General features: G+C 45.3%; 1 protein-coding gene and 1 long non-coding RNA gene across 2 annotated transcripts in view; one reads left to right on the forward strand and one right to left on the reverse strand.

Annotated features, from left to right (window-relative positions):
* Window positions 1-21,019, forward strand: part of LOC147142846 (uncharacterized) — a 167,188-nt gene that overhangs the window by 64,142 nt on the left and 82,027 nt on the right. The window lies entirely within an intron of this gene.
* Window positions 1-21,019, reverse strand: part of grik3 (glutamate ionotropic receptor kainate type subunit 3) — an 88,510-nt gene that overhangs the window by 3,424 nt on the left and 64,067 nt on the right. Inside the window, exons 10-15 of the mRNA XM_086037669.1 lie at window positions 19,341-19,544; window positions 14,109-14,332; window positions 10,046-10,164; window positions 4,416-4,633; window positions 1,569-1,794; window positions 1,079-1,329 (exon numbers count right to left, since the gene is read on the reverse strand). Coding sequence (XP_085893795.1) covers window positions 1,079-1,329; window positions 1,569-1,794; window positions 4,416-4,633; window positions 10,046-10,164; window positions 14,109-14,332; window positions 19,341-19,544 — 1,242 coding nt within the window. The remainder of the gene's footprint in view (window positions 1-1,078; window positions 1,330-1,568; window positions 1,795-4,415; window positions 4,634-10,045; window positions 10,165-14,108; window positions 14,333-19,340; window positions 19,545-21,019) is intronic.

A 21,019-nucleotide genomic window follows, 5' to 3' on the forward strand; every position in this document is an offset into this window, starting at 1 on the left:
TAAGCAAACAAACAAAGTCCGATGAATGAGCTGCGCAGAGTCACGGCCACTTGAACTGCAGCGTGAAATTTGTCTACTACGAAACCTACAAAACAGTCTCAAGGAGTGAGCGAAGCAGCCGGTTTCGGGGCATTTTGGCCATTGATCGTCAAAGAAGAACTGTCTCGCGTCCCATTCCTATCAAATTTGAACGATGGTAATTATACTGGAGGGATGGGTGGTGCTAGTACGAGGGATTTTCGTCATGCCGAAAACGGCTCGCTGTAAACAAAAAAACAAAACAAAAAAATGAATTCCCTCAAAATGCACATCCCTGAAGCCGGTTTCACGTAAAGACATTCGGTAGGCGTGTTGATCATGACTTGAGCCACAAAAGTCTCAAGCCATGCTGGAAAAGACATTTGAAGTAGAGCGAGACCGACGTGTGTTTTTCAGGGTCCCGATAGGAACCTGATTACCCCGATACCGATCGGGGAACCTGCTAACCCCTTTTTGCTATCATTTTATTATATACATGCGTACTGAGGATTGAAAATCCCAGAGGAATACTTTTTATTTTTCCCTTACTTCAGTCCACAGCGAACGTGTCACAAGTAGACTTTCACAAGCTGTGTTTGTGTGGCTACGCATGCACGCACGTCTTAGCAGCCTTGCACGTGGAGCATAAACACGCGTCGCATGCGGCTAATGCGTATGAAAAGTGCAGCGCGTGTTTGCCAGTCAATGTGTCAAGCCACAGCACAAGTGCTTCGTGGCACAGTTGTGTACTCGAGCACGCAGCTCACTTGGCTTCATCTCATATGAGCGTCTTACAAGAGGAAAGGGGTCATCCGCGGCACCGAGTCGCCGATTCATTCTCTTTGCTCTCATTTACATTCACGCCCATTACAATGAGGAAATATTGCGGCCAAGGAGGAATTAGATGAGCCGCAGGCATGCAAATCCTCTGCCATCATGTTTGTAAGTAAATGGCGCGCCACTTACGGCCGTGTGCGCGTCGGTATCGGCGCGAGCTCCTTGAGGCGCTCACGAAGCGGAGGCGTTGCTCTTTGCGGGCGGGCTCGACGGCGACACATACCTGCTCGCGCTCCGCCGTCTTCCTCAGTTTGTAGACAAACTCGGCGACGGCCACGAAGACCGACAGCACCAGGCCGGACGCCAGCACGATGAATACGCCGCCCAGGTTCTGGATGCCCATGGGGCCCGTCTCTCGACGCTCGTCGTCCAAGCAGCTGTCCCCGCTCCACCACTTCTGCTTCAGCACGTGCAGGCGGCCGTCCTCCATGAAGTCGAGGATGGCCATGGAGATTTTGTCCCTGTACGGCGAGCCTGGAAGACACACACAAGGCCACTTTGACTTCTTTACAAGGAGCGGCAGTTGGATAACGCTCCGGCTAAAAAAGGCTCTTGCGCAGCTCAGCGACTGTCCATCATCCTCGAAAGGAGAGACCATTTCAGAATGGGCGCTGTCCGATGAAAAGCAATATTTACATTATGGAGCCACCGACGAGCCATTCATGCTTGTTATCGGACAGCTCTGATTTCTCGGGGTCATTTTCCCATCTTACCGAGGGGAGTGCCGATTCCGTAGCCTTTGCTGTCGATGGGGCCGCCCAGCTGCGTCAGGTTGCAGTTGTGCCTGGTGATGTAATCGATGGTGGTGGACTCCGTAATAAGGGCGTAGTCGGACTTGAGCACCCGCTGGATCCCGTCCTCGACGGACTTGACCAGCGACGTGCTTGGCTTGCTGCTCATGAAGGCCCACATCTTCTCAAAAGTGGAAACTTTGGATTTCTGGCAGCAGCAGACATGACGGCAACAGAGTGAGAAGACCCGTCGTAGAAAACGCACATTGTCGTCTTTAATGCGGACGCACGTCTTACGTATGGTCAAAGCCAAGAGATGTATCCCACGTTCTGCGTTTGCAACAACGGCTAATGTCCTTGCTAGATTAGCTGGTGGAGTAGTGGTTCACTTGCCTGACTTGGGTGTCGCGTTAAGTGTACGAGTGCAGTTCCCACCATGTGTCTGTGAATATAAGGGTTGTCGGCCCAGTCCGGAGCCAGGTTATTTTGGCTAACCAAAACCGACCAAAAAACTCAAACTAAGAAACAACGAAATGAAATAAAAATGAGTGCTCTTCAAAGAACGGAAATGAACTGAAACTACATGTTACGTTCATAAAACAATACTTTGGGCCCTTGTTTATATTGCACTCTGCAAATACGACGTATAAAACAAAAAAAACCCACACAAAGACACCAACTAAAAATAACTGAAATAAAATGAAGCAATTAAAAAAAAAGAAAACGCATTGATTCCATTCCCAACAAATTCCAAACCCCAAAGTACTCTAAGGCTGCCTAGCCTGAAGCCTAAGATTGGATTGAGGGTATTTTGTGACCACCATCTAGTTCCGTTAAGGCCACCCATGAACACGATTCTATTGGCTTTGTCACAGGATTATATTGCAGTGAAGCAAGCGCACACGGTGATCCTGATAAGTGCTACTCGTGCAGGAATAAGCGGCCACTCCATTAGTCTCGCATCCTGCCGGGCTGCCGTCCTGTAGTATTTCATGCCGTTTTATACCGGGGTCACATTGATGCCGTGTCGAATCCGGGATAATTGCCGTCTTAATGACTGAGAGCCATTTCAAATTGCCAGAGATGGGCCCTCCTGTTTGCTTAAAGCGAGAATGTTGATATTTGGACGTAAAAGTGACAGCTTGGAGATACGGCGATGCCAAGAGGCGGCTGAGTTTAATGAGTTCTTAATGGGACGTGTTCGGTGTAGACGCGCGAAAGACAAACTCGGCATAGACCAAGCCAGCAACGTGACTCTGGCGGTCATCCCTGAGGGCTCGAAGAACGGTTGGCAACGGAGACCTTACAGACAGGTGACGTGGACTCATTCTGGCTTATTCCACGGCTACCTTTCAAAAGCAACAGTCTTCTTGCTTTCTTATGGGCAACAATTGGTGAGGATTTTGAAAAGCCACTGTCATGGACAAATGATTACGATGGAAAAACGGCCACTCTCAAAGCGTTACTGCAAGTACCGTTCCATTATAATGAACTTTTAAGTACACCGAAACAACGTTTTTGTTGAATGTTCTCAACTATTTCTTCAAGTAGACTACACATCTACTTAAAAGTAGAGCCAGATGATTTTATTTTGTGCAACCATTTGACGAAATAAAATTGAGCAAATTCAACACAGCGTTTTTTTCAGTTGTCTTTAAGAGTCTTTTTTTTTTTTTTAAATGTATGTACATTTTTTTCATCTCACTTTAATCATTATTGTAAGTTTTTTACAGTTATAAAGTTTTACTTTTTTTTTTTAAAGTTTGACATTTTCTTCTATTTAAGTGCAGTGTTCAAACTCTGCATACATGTTTGTTTAAGTGTCATGTTGAAAAAACGAATAAAATACAGCTTGTTTGTATTTGCACAGTCCAAGAACAGTAACGTTGGCACGTGTTATTCAACAGCAACATCGAAGCCAAAGATCTAAATAATAAAATAACGTTAAAGCCGCTGAAGGCAAAATAAATAAACAAATGTATATTAATAACAGTAATAAAAACTTTGGAAAAAGCAGCATCCGTGAGGATGACACTGGTTGAAATAAAAGTCACAACTTTTTTCACCAGATGCTGATTAGAGTAATTGGCTCAATAAAATTTCAATGAATAGGCAATTTTGTGAATGTAATCAAATCCTTCATGCCAGGGGTGTTGTCAAACTTTTTGGGTACAGGGAAAACTGACAATGGATTAACCCCCCCCCCCCCCCCCCTCGGTAATCCTACTGCCACTGAATTGCCGGATTGCTCCGATATGAGAGAGGAATTAAAAACGTATTTTCTAGAACGGGGAAAAAAAGAAAAAAACACATCAAGATAACTAATTCCTATTTCTGGAGAATAAAATGGTTTAAGGTTATGAGAAATAAGTTGTATTTCTTTTTCAAGAAAAAAACCGAATAATCTTGACAGGAACAAATATGTATTTTGTCAAATAAATGAAGAAATACTAATAACATTCAAGCTTAACATCAATATACAAATATGATCTATTCTGGAAAAAAACCCACCATTTATTCTTGGAAAAAATAGGACTTGATTCCGGTAATGGTCTGCATGTTCTAAATAAGCTCCCACTTTATTGTTGCAGGGATATCTGATTCATGTAATGGTACATCACAATGATATGAGACCTTTTAATTGGCCCAACTCTAAGGTCAGGAGCAGTAACTTTGTTTGAGAACCACAGATTTACGTTGCATTTGTAGTAATACCGCACACATATTTGTGTCTTCGTAACGGTAACAAAGATCTTCGACCAGAACAAATGGATTGCTTATACCCTATGACGTGATGAAAACCGCCTAAATCAATCATAGTGCCCGTACCTTAAAGAAAGTCATGGTGGCACTGTCGCGGACCACGCCGTACTGGATCTTGGTCTGCTTGGCGATGTCGTCGGCCGAGTCCACCGGCGAGTCCATCCTCTCCACGGTGAGGAACGCCGCCAGGTTGGCCGTGTAGGACGATATGATGATGAGCGTGAAGAACCACCAGATGCCGCCGATGATCCTGGTCGACAGGGCCTTGGGCATCAGCTCGGAGCCTGCGCACAAGCCAGACGCTCGTCAGGCCTTTTCATCTCTGAAAAGACTCGTCCGATCAGGGACAATTGCCTCCCTGTTTGTTAATTAGCCGGCGGAAATGATTGCGCGAAATGAATGTGAGGAAAATGTTTCGGAGAACAAGCAGGTCAAGGTTGTATAACTGTATCGCATGGGGAGATTTACACGAGAAATAAAAGCCTTTATGTAGTTCCTGGGAATCCTGTCGAATGAAATGGCAGTCATAAATGTGAATCATCTACTCTACCCGTGCATCGCCTTTTGTCTATGCTCAGGCGTCTCTAACATTGCGTGCAATTATTTAGTGATTTCAACTAGTGTTGGGACTTATAACAATAGCTGTTTAATTATCCATTCATTGGTTCATTAAATTTCTCGACCGCTTATCTTGTGTCCCAGGTGAGCTGGAGTCTTTCAGTCTCTCAGCTGACTTTACTTCGTCGCTAGTCCATTGGAATAAACAAACCTATGGGCAATTTGGCGTCTGAGGTGCACTATTTTAGCTGCATAAAATATATGTTCTTGGGATGTGGGAGTAAAACAAGCAACCAAACTCCACATTGGAAGACCCAAGTCTTAGATTCAAACGCAGAACCGTTGACTGTGAAGCAGGACAATGAATCACTACTGAAATGCGCTGCCTGCTTTTGAGACATACATCCATTTTCTATACCGCTTGTCCTCATTTCTTTACTGAGACGGACTAGCCTTGCTGGTAGTAGAACCCGTGATGCTAACATTAGCGCTGGTATCTGTGTGCTCAAATGCAAAATGTTGCATTGATTGTGATCGCGTCGCATTTGATGAAAGAACCTTTCAATGTTCTTATGACATTAGATATGTCAAAAGCAATGCCGATATTTCTTCAGGTATCATTCTACAAAGCATGTCCTTGCATGAGTTGCATTCCAGGACTACGGTACTGTATACAGTCAGTCGTTTCAAACATCCACGCATATGGACTGTAAAGCCCCACATCTCCTCCGCGCAGCAATTGAGCTTCGCCAATGGCCCACTGACTGATGCTAAAGTTACTTTATATCTCATCTCTGACAACCTTTAAAATACCCTTGTGGTCCGTGTACACTGTGTTACTTTCCTGAGAAGATTTATGACAGCAATTCTGAAGAGTAACAAGCCCATGTAGGAGGAGGAGGGAGGAAGGTGGGGTGGAGAATGAAGGGGGTGGGCCCAGTGCGGCGCTCTTTAACCTCTTCCACCAAATTTGATTGCATTCGTCCTTTGTGGCTTGACGGAGTCTACATGTGGTTACAAACAAGGGAGGGATGATGCCATCCCTTAATTCACTGTGACTGCAGGGAGGGACGAGCGGCGTGCCTTTGCGCCGTTGTGCTGAAAACCGCTAGAAGCGACGGGATTAAATTCCACGCCATAAAAAGATGCTGTCAGCACCGGGGGGGAGGCGGGGGTATTCGGGGCTGGGGGGTATACAGTGTGTGTAGAGGCGCAGTGGAACTCTCGAATAAATGCAAAAAGTAGATCAGTCATGTGCTGGCAGGGTTATAAAAATGCCAATATGTTTGTTCTGTTGATGTTTCAGTCCGCGCAATATATGCTATGACTGCTGCACTCACAGGTATAGAAGGAAAATTTGTCAAACACAAGCTATGACACCTAAAGCCTGCAAGTTAATAAAAGAGCGGTGCCCATTGTTTATGCTAAGGGGCGTATTTTCTGGTATTAGCATCTTAGTAACTAGTCTGGATTGTCTTGAAAGATTGTGAACATAACTAAATATGTTGGACAGAAAAACAAGCTAACGTATGAAAACCTGGGCAAATAATTTATGACCAGGCTTTATTTTAAAGAAATACTTAATTGTGTTAGCTAGGCAAATTTTCCGATGTTAGTTTAGTAACTCGTGGATTGTCATTATGCCCGGTGCTACATTCAGGAGAAAAAGGGGCAACATAAACCTATATATGCGCGCACATGGTACGAGCATGCTTTGCAAATAAAAGAGAAGCTCATAACTTCTCTCCTGAGCTAGGATCATTTTCCGCTTTTATCATATTAAGTAGCAGGGATTGTCTTGGGTAGATCTTTAGCCACCATGTCTAAATGGCTTGGTCTAGTTTTGAATCTAGGCTGGGTTGGCTTTAAACGATTGCTAGCCACTATGTCTAAAGAGAAATCTGTCAGAGAGAAAATGAAGCTAACATAGCTAAAGCTATTAAAAGAAAGGTCCTCGCTGTTTATTCTAGGAAACGGCTAATTTTCTCATATTAACTCAGTCATTGGTGTGGATTTTATCAGAAAGAGAGTGAAAAGTTCTTCCCACATACAAAGCTACATTTGTTGGAGAAAAGGGAACATATGAAAAGCTTGGCATTGAGCGTACAATGTAAGAAACGTCAAACCTACATATCTAATGTTGAAGCGCTACTACTTTCCATCAGGGTCGTTGTTGTTCCACCCAAGTCTTGTTGCTGGGTTAACGCCTGTTGAAAGAAACCAAGAAGGCGGCAACTTTTCCGCCATCTGTGGACTTAGAATGCTAATGATGAAAAACAAAGCTAACCGCAGTTTAATGGTGGGAACCTAGCTTTTTGGCACAGTCTTTGTCCTTGTTGTTAGCTGTTCTTCATTACTTTTGTGAATCCTAATTCTTTCATTTCAAAGAATTTGGCTTCAGTAACAAGCAAAACAAGCATAACTTGAAATGCATTTTCCATCACGGAGTCAAGGTAGCAGGAAATGATCACACATATGTTTGTTGTCGAGCGCCGGCCACATTTCGAGCGCTTTGTTGCTTTTGCACCTCGTCGTCTTCTTTGTGTTTGTCTGTGACACCTCACTCCCACAGACAGGCTGCTAGTTTTCTTTTCTTTTTTTTTAAACTTCTCCCTCCACTTAAACACAGTCATTTGCATTTTAAACGCGTCAAAGAAATGGCTGGCTTCCGTCTCAGCTGCTGTCACCGAGGTTGGCAGACGATCACAGTGAAGAGAAGAAGCTTGTTTATGAGACATCAACAAACTACATTTTGCAGTCAATACCGGCAGAACTACTTGTTTTTTAAATTAGTACAAATCCAAATTATCTTAGCACTATAGGTGCCATTTCATGGTCATACTTTTGGGAGTCAAATTACCCATTGAAATTTAACTTATGCTTCTTTTTGACAGACACTTAACAGATTTCAACTAAGGCTAAATGAATTATTCTTCCTTGCTTTGCCGTGGTCAAATGACATCAGAGGGTTTGTTTGCTAGTGGTGCTATCGGAGCTATTGCCACATGGAAGTGTTCATCCATCACAACTTTGGTATCAGTTTGAGACTCATCGTATCGAAAAGCATGGCGCCTATACTGCAAATCACAGTGGTGAGTTCAGGCATGCTTAGTTTAGTAATACTGGCGTTTAACTAGCTCATTTGGCGGCGATTCTCCTCGGCAGTGCGTTCGAAGCCCTCCTGGTGCCCGCGCCAGCAAATTGGCAGAACCTCACTGCCATTTCACCACCGCCGACCAGACATGCCTAATGAATAGCAGAATGCATTTACTGCGCCGACAGGGAAAAGTGCCACTGCCGAGTCTGACTAAAGGCTCCTTGATTTGTCTCGTTCCGCTGAGTTTAAACATTCCTTGGCTGTTTTTTGTCCGTTTGAGATTGATTTCACAAACCCTCCATTTGGTTACCTTAACTTCAATTCTTTTGGCTCACTCCACTCCAGTCATTGAAATACTTTATAGCAGTAAAGTTTATAGTCTCTTGCCCTGTATTGTGCCTCTGCAAATATTGTGAATCTGAAAGGTTTCACGACAAATCACAAACCAAAAATGTCACAAAAAGTATATCCAGTAATAGTACTAGGGACTGAGCCCCCCATAGAGTGTTTAGAATTGCCTCAACTAAAAGTTGAAACCGTAGGTACACCACAAACGATGACCATTGTTACACAATGATCCCTAATCCTTTCAAACTCATCCTACAAGATTACCATTGAAAATAAATGACTCAGCAAAACCAAAGGACTTTTTAAGCGTGGAAGACATCCAACGTCACATCGGTCACTTTGTGCGTGACACAAGAAATGTATGGAGACTCGTCAGCAAGCTCTGCAGAAGCCTGATAACGTACTTGATCGTTTGAATCAGGTGTGTTGGAGGAAAGAAACGTCTAAAACAATAGCCGCTCTCAAGGACCAGATTTGGCCCCCCCTGCTCTAGGTGATTTTGCAATTGAATCCGAAAGGCTCTTTTTGTTTGCCGAAGATGCTTCACATTTTAATCTGAAAGGCTCCTTCAGTTTGTGCGGGGTCTCCCTATTTACATCTCTGGTGGGTGTGTTCCCGAGGAGTGGTCACACAATAGGGTTGCTGTTCTTGTTGTTGTTGTTGCCAGCAGGAGGAAGGAGCGTCCTGCATACCAACCAAGAGTTGACCTGCCTGGTGGCAAAACGGCTCATTTGTGGCAACTTGTGGCAACAAGATGTATTTTGTGCTGCTGGCACAGGAATACGTCAGAGTCGGGGGTAGAGTTACCCAGTACTCCGCCGTTGCAGCCGTCGGTTCTCACGTAGGCTCTCAGGAAAACCGTGCTTGACGACTTCATGAGACCGTGCTCTGCGTTCTTCATATTGAGAAATGGCCACAGACTTGCAGTCAACGTTAGCACAGAGGTGGGCAACCCTTGGATGTTTTAAATGTCTGCCTGCTCCAAAACACCTGATTCAAATGATCAGGATGGCTATCCAGCTTCTGCAGAGCTTGCTGATCATTTGAACCGGCTGTGTCGGAGCAGGGAGGCATATGAAACATCCAGGATAGCAGCCCTCCAGGACCAGAATTGCTCACTCCTGCATTAGCACCCATCTCCATTACATTGTCAAACATTTTAACTCCAACTGAGACATCCCAACATTCTACAGCGGATCACTGGAAGTGAAATCAAGCCTCTCTGAATCCATCACATCTGCCAGTTGCAGCTTGGCTGACAGCCGTTATTTGTCAAACGTGTCCCTCGACGTCCCCTTTTTTCTGGTCCCCGGCACTCTCAGGACGCTCTCTCAGGGTCAGCGACGGGAAATAAACGCTCCAAAACTAGCTAGGCTCGGCTGACAGTGCTTGACGAGCTTCCTACTTCCTTCTGGTTTTTTTCTTTTTTTTTCGGTTTGTTTTTAAACAGCAGGTGGGTGACAAGCACCCTGCTATGTCATGTAAGACAGAACACCACGCCGCTGCTTCCTGACGGGTGAACATCTCGCCGAAAAACAATCACAGAATGGGGCGGGGGAGAAAAAAAAAATCCAGCGGCAGTTGTCAGTTAAAGAGGCAGAAAGCGGAAGATAGCAGAGTGGAGGACGGCGGCGTGCCGTGATGGGATTGTTTTTCGACAGCCAAGGGCGCCACGCCGTGCGCGATGCCGTACCTTGTTGCATCAAGGAGCCCACTCCGAACCAGAAGCTGTTCAGCAGCGTGAAGTTGTTCTCCACCACGTCTGATCCCGGGTTGCAGGGGTGGGCGTCGTACCATTCGTACGGGCTGAACCTGCAGTTGGAAAGGCGGGATTTGAACAAAAATAAGAATAAAATGATATCACCGATTGGAGTCACACAGAAAGCACAAGTTTCCACTTTTTTCACAACCTCACTCCTCCTCGGTTCTGTTCTGTGACAACGTGAGCTGTTTTGTACTTCAGTCATGTCGCGTTTCAACACAAGAGTAACGAATCTGTCGCGACAGGCAGTCTGTCAAAGTAGGAAAGGTGGCTGCGTTCGCAAACTCACAGCACACCACTTTTGGAAGGCGCTCGACTTAAAAAACATTTCAGTACTTGCGAGTCACAACATTAGGCACACCTGCACTCCATTCTGATTCATACAATGCAAGATCTCTCTGATTCTGCAAAGACCAAAACTCTCTGATTTGATATTAATTGAACAATGATTATTATTGTAGTTTCCTGTGGACTTGCTAAAGATTACAACTTCGTAAGAAATTAGTATATGCGACTCGTAGTACAAGTATTATCAATCTTTAAACATTACAAGTAAATTACTTAGGGCTGTACATTGTACACCAATCAGTGGTTGTCATGGTCTGTCTTTGGAGTTTGCTGTTTGACTTGAGTTTCCTGTTCCTCCTTGCGTTCCTTTGTGTGTCCCCGGTTAGGTTATTGAGTCCACCTGTGCTTGTCATCCGGGTCCCCGGCGTTAGCCGATCGGCTCCCTCCTCCCCTCTGTGTCTTGTGCCGGCGTTCCTGGTTGTCTCGTCAACATGTCTGTATTTAGTTCCCCGCTTTCTTTCAGTCCTGGTCGGTTCGTTGTGATTTGTCAATGGTCATTTGTCTGTCGCTGCTGCCAGTGTCAAGTCCGAGTCCTTTTTCCCAGCGTTTGTTTGGTTCTTCGATCCTTGTTGTTTTTGGACTCCAGCAGTTTTGTTCTTCCAGTGCCTTGTTTGCCTTTTTGTTTTCCTTGAATTGAATACTTAATATTGCACTCCATTTTTGCCTCCTGTGCTTGGCTCCTCCTCCTCCTTGATAAATACGACAAACGGTGACTCGATGAGAGAAGTGAAGCGGCCGTTAAAAAGGAATGCCAAATCAGAATTTTCCGATCGGAGTCAGAACGGGTCAAAACGACAATGCGATAACTTGCCTTCATTCCTACCTTCCCTCTCCCCCGCCCTCCGACGTCCTCTGTCCTGTTGCCCTTCACGGGCCTCCCCAGACCAGAGGAAAGCACAGAACTTGGGAAGATTGCGACAGTATCTGTGCAGGGGGTGCACCGCGTAGAAATGAGCATGACATTCAACTGTTGAGCAGTGTCCCAACGCGCTTGTTTACTCGCTGTTGGCCTCCGACGCCGCCGTCTGAGCAGGGACCGGAGACGAGCACACCCAGGTTAGCTTCGCGCTAGCTAGCAGCTGCTACGACGCAAGTGGGTGGAGTTAAAATGGGTCCAAAAGGAAGACCCTGGGTTCTGCCGTTGGCCAGCGTGCGGCAAAGGAACCCGGAGGTTCAAGTCAGCTATTTTAAACTAAGCAGGAAAAGGTTTCCGTAGGCTGACGCTCCCATATGTTTTCAAAAAAGTGAATATGAGGCTTTGGGCAACATATGGTGAAGATAAAGCCTGCATGAAGAGAAGTGCAGCCCCTTTACCATTATGATCAAATTGCTTTTTGATTAGGTTGATTAAGGAGTCACTGATTAAAGGCTAAACGAATGGCAAACACAGATTTGGATGTGAATCTGAGCTCCAATAATGTTATTTCAGAGTATTAACAATGTCATACATGTAATATAAATGCCTATTAAACTTGTTTGATTAATTGTACATCTACTCCTCCGACTACTACTACCACTACTAAGAATAAATAATAATGATAACAATAAGAAAAATCATCATCAAAACACCACCTTCATGAAGATACAATACATTCACAACAGTCTTGTATTAGATTAGGAATAAAGAATGGACTGTGTCAATGTCATGCAACAGAAGTTGTTTTGTTACAGTTTTTGATAAGGGTGTAAAATGGTCACATTTGAAGAGCAAATTTACACATAAATACATTTTGCTCATCTTTTTCTTTTTTTGATTGCATGACTCATTCTCCGCGACAGCTGCTGAGATAAAACATCCTCAATGTAACGCTTGTTTTTTTGTTTTGTTTTTTTTACCCTTTTGAAAGTTATTTGGATAAATATGAAGAATCGCTCGATGTCGACTGAAAGTGTAGCGAATGCCCCCTTTGTCCTTATGATAAATAATAACTAGAATGCTTGACGGGATGAAGAAGAATGCGGCAAAAGCTCAAGTTGACACGTCACTTCTCATTTGGGGAGCTGAGTGAAAAAGTCTGTTATCCGCATGATACAGTAGCTGCGTGTCAATCTAATGACGTGCCCCGCAGTCGAATACGGCAGCAAACTGTTTCATCGCACAGACGCTGATGGTCATTTAACGAGCCAGTGAGTGCATATGCGAAGGCAACATTTTCTGTTAAAGGAGCAGTCAGATTGTAATTGATAAGTTGCCAGCAACATTTGGGTGGTGAAAAGTGCGACCAAGACCTGAAATAAAAGAGCACAAAACCAAAATTGGCCTTTGCACACCTCCAGATTATTTTTCTCGTTTTGTTTTTTGAATATTTTTAAATGTTATTTTCATTTTCCCCATCTTTTTTTTTTTTGAAGAACACATTGAATGTTAGTGCATTTGTTTTGAAGAAGAAGAAGAAGAAGAAGAAGAAGAATTTTTTTCCTCATTTTTTTTCCTCATCATCAGTCACATCCCAAATCTGAGCGAAATGCATGTTCTGTTTGGGTATAGTAGGCTATTCGCATACAATGGAAAAAAAATGAATTCTTCAGGTGGTTGCGCAAAATAAAATCATCTGGACCCAGATCCATTTTTCAAGTACATCAATTTTCAGTGTCTGTTGGGGATATGGTTGGGCGCGGAGAAGTGTTTGCCGAATGCCTAAACCATGACTAGGTACTACAATTAGGAACATTTGGTGCACTTTGTGTTCACACGAAGGCTAAAACCTACTACTAGACGAAAAGATTCGAGGAATTTCGCACACACTCGAAGTAACTGCTTTGGTTGTCACGGTTACGATGACAACAAGCACTATGACCATTAGCCGTATTGTTGAGTGTCAATGCTTTGTTGTTTTTTTTCGCTTCCCACCAAACAGTTTGTGATCCAGATGCTAATCGCTTCTCAGCTGAGGATCCGTTTTGTGTTGTCTCTCATTCTATGAATCCCCCTTAGATTGAATAAAGAAATCGTGTAAGTGCACTCGTAGCCTCTTATTAGTTCCCACGATGCACTTTGCCAACCTTTTAGCTATCTAGGCCAGCCACCTGATGTCACAATTTGCGATTGTCCTTCTTTTTTTTTCTTTTGCCGCGTTGGCTTTAAGCCCCCTCCACGATTCCCGACAAAAAGAGCGGCTGGGGACTGCAGCTGTTTGCACTTGAGCGTCCTCATCACATGGCCTGCTTCTTTTTTTTCTTCTTTTTTCTTTGCCTCACTTTGCATGAAAAGCAGCAGGAAACGCAGAAAAAAACAAATCACATTTACAAGTGAGATTAGGCTCAGCCAATCAGAAAAGTCGATAGCCGACGATGGCTAGAAACAGTCGTCATTGAGATCATTTCATCAACAGGTGGTGTGTTTAATCATCCAGCTTGAGTCCTTAACCTTTTTTTTCCCCCGCAAGCTGCCAATTCTAAGGATGCTTTCCAACCCTTTTTTCCTCTGCTCCTCTGACCACCGCTGGGCCGTGCGCGTATAAGCGCCTCCGGCGCCGAAGCGCGCGCTGCGGCTAGCGCAGCATGCGAGGCCGGCCAATGTACTCGATTTCACAGCCTGCGGTGATAACAGAGTAAATGGCTTTGTCGGGCCAAAGACCTCATGGAGATGTTTTGAAGGACTGAGAGGTGGAAAGGCAGCTGCGGGGGATGGCGCTTTCTCACTTGCCTGGCAATGACAAAAAGGACGCAGCTGACGCCCAGGTAGGCCAGCAGGATGTAGATCCAAATGTCGGGCGTCATGGGGTTGAGGAAGGAGAAGAAGCCGTTGTTGGTGGCGTTGGGCTTGCGGTACAGGATGCTGATGCCCATGTTCATGAAGGGCTTGCTGAAGTCCACCACTTTCTCGCGCATGTAGGTGACGGTGAGGGGAGCCACCGCCAGGTCGGCCCTCTGCAACACAAAGACGTCACAGGTGTAGCCACTGCGTGGGGCTTTGTGGCATGCGTGGTGCTTGAAAAGCTTTAAGCAGGGTGCTTAAAAAACATGCCAAAAATGCTGCGTGAAATTCTTTCATATTGTGTAATGGCATCAAAAGTAATAATATCATCCAATAATAACTAATAACAATGGCTGTCAAATATGGATTTGGAAATGCAAATAACCAGAGACGAATGAGCGCTCGACCGTTGTTGTCTATTGCGCTCTCGGGCGCCTGCGCTCAGAGTACGGCGAGCGAGGAGAGACGGTCTTGGCGGCTGCGACGGAAAACAAAGATCGATCTGGTTTTCCAGCTGGGACCACGTCACTTCCTCCTCTGGAATTGTTTTCATGCCATATTTTGTGTGCTTCCAAGGCCGGTGCAACGTGCTTACACATCATACAACAAACGTGCTGTTCAATCCCAATGCAACTCGAGCTGCAGCCCTTTTTCAACAAACCATTCAAAAGTCCGTTTTTCATCGTATCCTGTACTGTATGTCCCCTTTAATGAATGCAAGTATTGTGTATGTAAGTAAAAATGACTTGTAGGTCTTCAATTTACTGTAGACAAGGCTCATGTGTATGGACTTTACCTTATACAACTACAGAAAAACTGGAAAAGCGCCTGACCTTAAAAAGTGTATGCACCCGGCTTGTGCTTTTTTTTTTTATGTGTGCGCGCTGTCCTGTGGCCTGTTTGCGCCCACGGCCATCGTCATGGCGACACAGTGGCATCAAAGGAGGTTGAAAGGCGGCAGGGCAGTGCGGTCCCGCAGAGCTTCTGCTGGCTCTCTTAAACTATTCACATTTGTACATCGCGTCAGGGTCCATCTGCCAAATTGCAGTTTTGCGATTCCAGACTGGACTAATGCACGCGCATGCACGTCCTCGTTGGGCTCACCGCTTCAATGCGGCGCGAGCCAAATAACCTGATGCTGTCCCGCCGCGTGCCACATGGCTTGGCGTTATCTGGGATTGCAGATGGCCATCTTAGCGGCGCTGTCCCCACGGAGCTCATTCCTCCCCCCCTCCCTGCCTGCCTGCCTGCCTGCCTGCCCGCCTGCCCGCCTGCCCGCCTGCCCGCCATGCCCGCCCGGCAGCCCGCCCGCCCGCCCGCCTCCCTCCCATCGTCGAGGACTTACAGTGATTCGCGCATTTTTGATCCGCCGGCTGTACACTTAACATTTAATTGATGTGACGAGCCAGTCTTACTGGCGCAAGAATGCCAAAGCGTGACATTAGTTTCTACATGACGACAGGGCCACGCGCCGCACGGGGCTAACGGCGGAGTGTAATGAGTGTCAGAGTCGAGGTGCGGCAGTAATTTAGTGACGGGCAGCTTTGGCTTGGCCGGACAGTCGCGTTTGCCAGTGCGGCGCTTGAACCCGCGGCCCTCCGGCTGCGGGTCAGCTCGTCTTGCCGCCGCCTCCGATGAGCATCAAAGCCACACATCGCAAGGCCGGCGGCAACGACGCGACCTCGTGAGCAAAGCGTGAAAAATGCCCAGCAAAGCTCACCAATGTGTGCTTTTAGGACAAATTCTTCACCTCCAAAGTCAAACCGCTCTGAAGTCATAGCATTTTTTTAGTTCAGTCATATTTTGACAAATATATATACCGTATGGATACCTATCAAACAGATCATGCGATTCTCCCCCTGAAATGAAACGATCAATGCATATAATACAACCGGTATTTGCTTCTATTTTTGGTGTTTCTGAAAAAAACTGAAGGATGGCTCAGGCCATTATTTTAGGAAGGTAACAAAATGATATATGATGTCATTATCTTTGGGTTTGTGATATAATGCAAGTGCATTGCGGTATGGAGACATTTATTTACAAAAGACATTTTACATAGGAAACCAATGAAATGGATACAAGATGAAAAGAAGTACACTGTCCTATGAAGCGCAAATAAGGGAAAATAGCTGTCAAACTACGTGGTAGTGCAACTCGTTTGAAAGGCATTGAGGTTTATTTCAACCACCGGATTGCTTATTCCAGTTAAGGATGTTGAAAAAGTGGTTTCCAGGTCCTACTGAAGCTCATCATTCGGGCTTCAAGTCTCTCTTCACTGAACGACTCCCGGGGTGTCTTTGGAGACTTTGACTCATTACCACGCCGGAGACAAACAAAGTGCTCAGCGCGCTATTAGCGTTCGATGAAAGTCACGGGCCATTGTGACCGGCTGACGTTGAACTAGACCCGCTGCAGCGTTTAGCATCTTCCGAACAATTGCCCTTTGTCTCCCCCGTCGGTTTTGTGGCTACGCTCAAATTTTGTTAGCCTTGACACGGCTTATGTGCATATGTCAACTGTTGATCAGCTCCTGTTGGCAATAAGGCCTTCCCGGTACGTCTGCTCTAAGAGTCTTGCTCCCTTCAAAAGATGTCAGTCGAACGGTGCCGTGTAATTTTGAAACTGATTTATGAGCGCGAGGCGCGCAATCCGACAGGAAGGATGAATGAGCTTAGCACCTCGGCTCGGTTTTATCTGCATTAAGTTGCTCGGTTGTAGGCCCTCGGCGCCGATCATTTGAATTGAAGTGGTGGCACCGATCACCTGCAAACTCTTCGCGGGTCTTATCTGGCCACATTCCAGCAAGGAGATTCTATTTGGTGGAGGGTCGAGTACAGGAATTTGCCCGGACATTCCTGGAGATGGACATCGTGCCGATCTTTGTGGGACGCGCGCCTCGGCCACCTGTGGGCAGCACGATAAAGTCGTGAGCATTTACTGAACATGGAGCCTGTCGCCGCTCCTCAGTAAGCCGCGTGATATTAGTCGTGCTTTGTTGACGCTACGTGCCTATTCTTATATTATCTGTCAATGTTGCTCCGCTGCTTGTGTCCAACTAGTGGTTGCTTAAAGGGACATTAGAACATCGCAACCATGTCTCAGAAAATGAGACTACACGGAACCGATATCGTGTGAACGCCAAAAACGAATTAGAGCTGCTGTGTTGTTGGATGCGCCAACAGTGTTATACACAAACCAACTACCGAGTGGATTGGTACATAGTAGCAGTCACTTTCATAGGCATAAAAAAAAAAAAAAAATTAAAAACATACTGTGCCAAGGTGACATCATGTGCCAACTTAGGCGAGGTGACGTTCAACGAAGAACTAAGCATCATCCGGGGATTGACGCTCACTAGTCGGCATTTCTCATGCATACACCGCATCACTGTGAAAATAGTTGCGCTTCAAGCTGGCCGGAATACATCCCACCAAGTCAACGGGACCGCGTCAAAAAATGGCCGTTCAAACACAAAGCCCGTGTGTGCCGTCAAACGATGAGGTCACACTCCTTCATTCCTTGCCAGCATTTACGGGCATTTTCGTAATCCATTTTGGAATCCTCAAGGTTGTTGTTGTCAACGTGGGAGTGTAGCAAAAAAAAAAAAAAAAAAGAAAATCTGACACTGAGGAAAAGTGCTGCAGCGGTTGCCCACCTTTCCTCCAAGCTTTCAGCCATTGACTCCTGCCACACCACTAAATGCCATTGAAGCTATTACACGTTTTCAGCTGAGTACAGCACTGACCCGGCGGGGCTGCTGAGCAAAAAAGGCAACATTGATGGGGACACTTAGGAAATGCCAGCAAAGAATTGCCGCCATCACTGTGGATGGGAGGCTTTTTCCTCTCTCTTCTTTTTGCGGAGGCGGCGGACGCCTTTTGCAGTTTGACACCGGCAGGCTGCTGCGAGTGCTGACCGCTGCTGATTTGGAGCAAACGCGTTTCACAAGCTGTTTGCTCCTCATTCTGAATTGCATCTACAGTGCGGATAAAAGCGAAACGTCTTGTCTTTTTGGTCAATTGGAAATGATGGCCCCCCAAAAAAAAGACAAATACCGTTTGACATGTGTCCAGTGAAAAGCATGTTTCAATGAATGCTCATTTATCATGCAATGTTTCCAGATCCTCCCGCAATAGGTGTAAATGTACAATGTAAATTCATTTAAACACACTTGCGTGTTTTAGAATACATGTAAACCTTTTAAAAAATATGTTTGAATGCACGCACGGTCACAGCCCTACATTGTAGCCCAGCGTTTGCGCAGAAAGTGGAACGCAATGGTTTCCCAAAAAAAATCCACTTTTGACAAGACAAGTTGCAGCTCAAATGTTTGCAAAAAACATTTTCATTGTGTTTTTATTTAATCCATTAAAAATATCTTTTTGCCTTGTGCCCAAGACACAAGTGTTTTTTTTTTTATTGACAATTGGCGGTGAAACTAGCAGGCAGTAATTTAACATAACAGCATGGACGGATGCACAACAGCAAGAATATTACCAAGGTTGAACAATGTTCGTTTGGATCGGCATTCTGAGGCAGGAGACATGCGTTTTTTTCCCCCCCATATCAAATGACCAAATAAACACGCGAAGCATTGGTTGTGGCATTTTTTAAGAGCAGTCTACCACTAATATACAGAAGTCCCCGCTATTTCGCTTTTTACAGTCACACGCATTCAGTGACAGATAGGCACAGTTTTTACAGTCATGTATAACGCGAGGGTGGCAAACCCAAGCGGTGAAAAACAACACACCTCACACGAATAGAATTTGCTGTTATGTACTGGCTTTGACACAGGACGGATCGGCTGGATTGGATGGGCAGATTTTTGGGCATTTCATGCAAAATCTGTGATGGCTGATAATTGCAGATCAATCAATGACATCGTTGATCGGATCTACAAAATAAGATCTTACAGCAAAGGATTCTTTTCACTCCGGGGACGTTCTGCGCCGCCGTCGTTTACAAATCCAAGGTTTCTCAGCATCCGCGGTCGGATGTTTATTTATTTATCTTTCAATTTGACTCCCCCGCCACCCCATTTTAACCCTATTATATACATAGAGCTTCAAAATATATTGAAATAAAAATGACATCTCAGGGCCGGTCTGACCGTAGTGTTGTGCTCATCGGCAGAACTGTGTTTTGTGGAAAAGTTGAGGGATAACATGGACTTACATGTTCGATGAGTTCCCGGATCATGCCGTTCCACTGGCCCTTGTCGTCCTGGGAGCCGTACTTGCCGTCGGGGACCAGGCGGATCTCGTACGCGAAGCCCAGCACGGTGGCCAGCTCCTTGAGCAAATCCACGCAGAAGCCTTCGAAGCGGTCGTTCCCGACGAGCGCCTTGTCAGACTTCTTAAGCATGACGTATGGCTCCTCCTGCGCGGGGCCCCGGCACATCAGAGGAAAAACAAAACCCCCCCAAAAAAGCCGTGGCGATTGGCGAGCTTGCCCTTTACAATTCAGTCCTGCACATTTGCCTAATTGATGCAAAAGGATCGAAGCGCGAGTCGCTGTTGCATTTAACAGGTAGCGACAGCAGAGTGGAGTGGCCTATTACTTTGTCGAAAAAGGCTAAAGGCCTTTTTGATGGTGATGGATGAGCCAAAGAAGAAGTTCATGTGAATACAAGCGGTTTGAATGGCAAAGCCGCGGCCGGTGTTCTTCATTTTTACTTCGAACAAAGCCTTGTGTCACACCGCTAGGCCTTAGCGTATATGGCTAGTTCATTTTATGGTCAGGTAGCCGCCACTTTTTACTAGCCTGTAATATCCCGCCTGGCTGCTCATAAATCGGGCTACGAAAGAAGGGCTTGATTAGGAACGGAATGCAGCAATTAAATGCGACACGCCTACGACGGGACCTTGATCGACTGTTTCCGAGGCGAGGGACAGGACAGGACAGGACAGGACGGAATTCATTTTATTTCGAATGCATGAGGTGGGTGGGGTTGCAAATAAACCTATTGTGGAGTCTATTGTCTTCAATTGGGACAGTGTATAGTAGATAAAGTGACTCAATCATTTACAGACTGAGCTCAGGGGACAAATGAGTCATCGTGGAGGTGACGGTGACCCTCTGTTTTCACTAGACCACTTGAAAAAAAACAACGTGGTTTTTGCCATTTGTTTGCACGACACTGGCAATATATTGGCATTCGTGAGCGACTGACTGACTGACTGAGCGAGCGAGTCTCAAAGTGCAAGTTTTTAAAAAGCACACATTACAGTTTCCGACTAAACACAAAACGCTTGTGTGTTTTATGAAATATGTAAGAAAAAAGTGGCATTTAGCCTCGCGTTTAGCATTCTTGGAACTAGAAAATGCTAACATTATAAGCAGGTCTTTGAAAACGATAGCTTAGACTTTCCGATAAAACTTCGAAAATGGTCATCTGTCAAACTAAACTTTTTTTTTTTTTTTAATAGTTTGGCCATTTGTTTGCGTGTTGCCAGCATTATAGGACCCTAAAGATGCGAACATTTCATATGTTGGCATCCAAAAATGTGCATAATCATGGTGTAAACCATTTTCTGACTAAACACCGGAAAAACACTAATTTATTTAACTGGATATTGATCAAAACTGTGTCACACCTCAGTGTCCAATTACCTGCATACTGTTGATCATTTGTTAGCTGTCAGCTTTGTCTTACGACGTCCAAATACGAACGTCGCGATGAAGAGGACTTTTGAAATTCTAATTCGAACCGAACCAACCGTCGAAATGCTTCGGTCAATGCATGGGTCAAACACCAAGTGTGTATTTTGCCATTCGGCTCCTAATTAGAGAAGGACCGGCCGTTTGGGATATTCCCGAAATTCCAGATGGCCACCACTCCCTTGGTGGCAGTG

This window comes from Filicampus tigris, chromosome 8 (genome assembly GCF_054856515.1).
Source record: "Filicampus tigris isolate MCC_2025a chromosome 8, RoL_Ftig_1.0, whole genome shotgun sequence".
NCBI lineage: Eukaryota > Metazoa > Chordata > Actinopteri > Syngnathiformes > Syngnathidae > Filicampus > Filicampus tigris.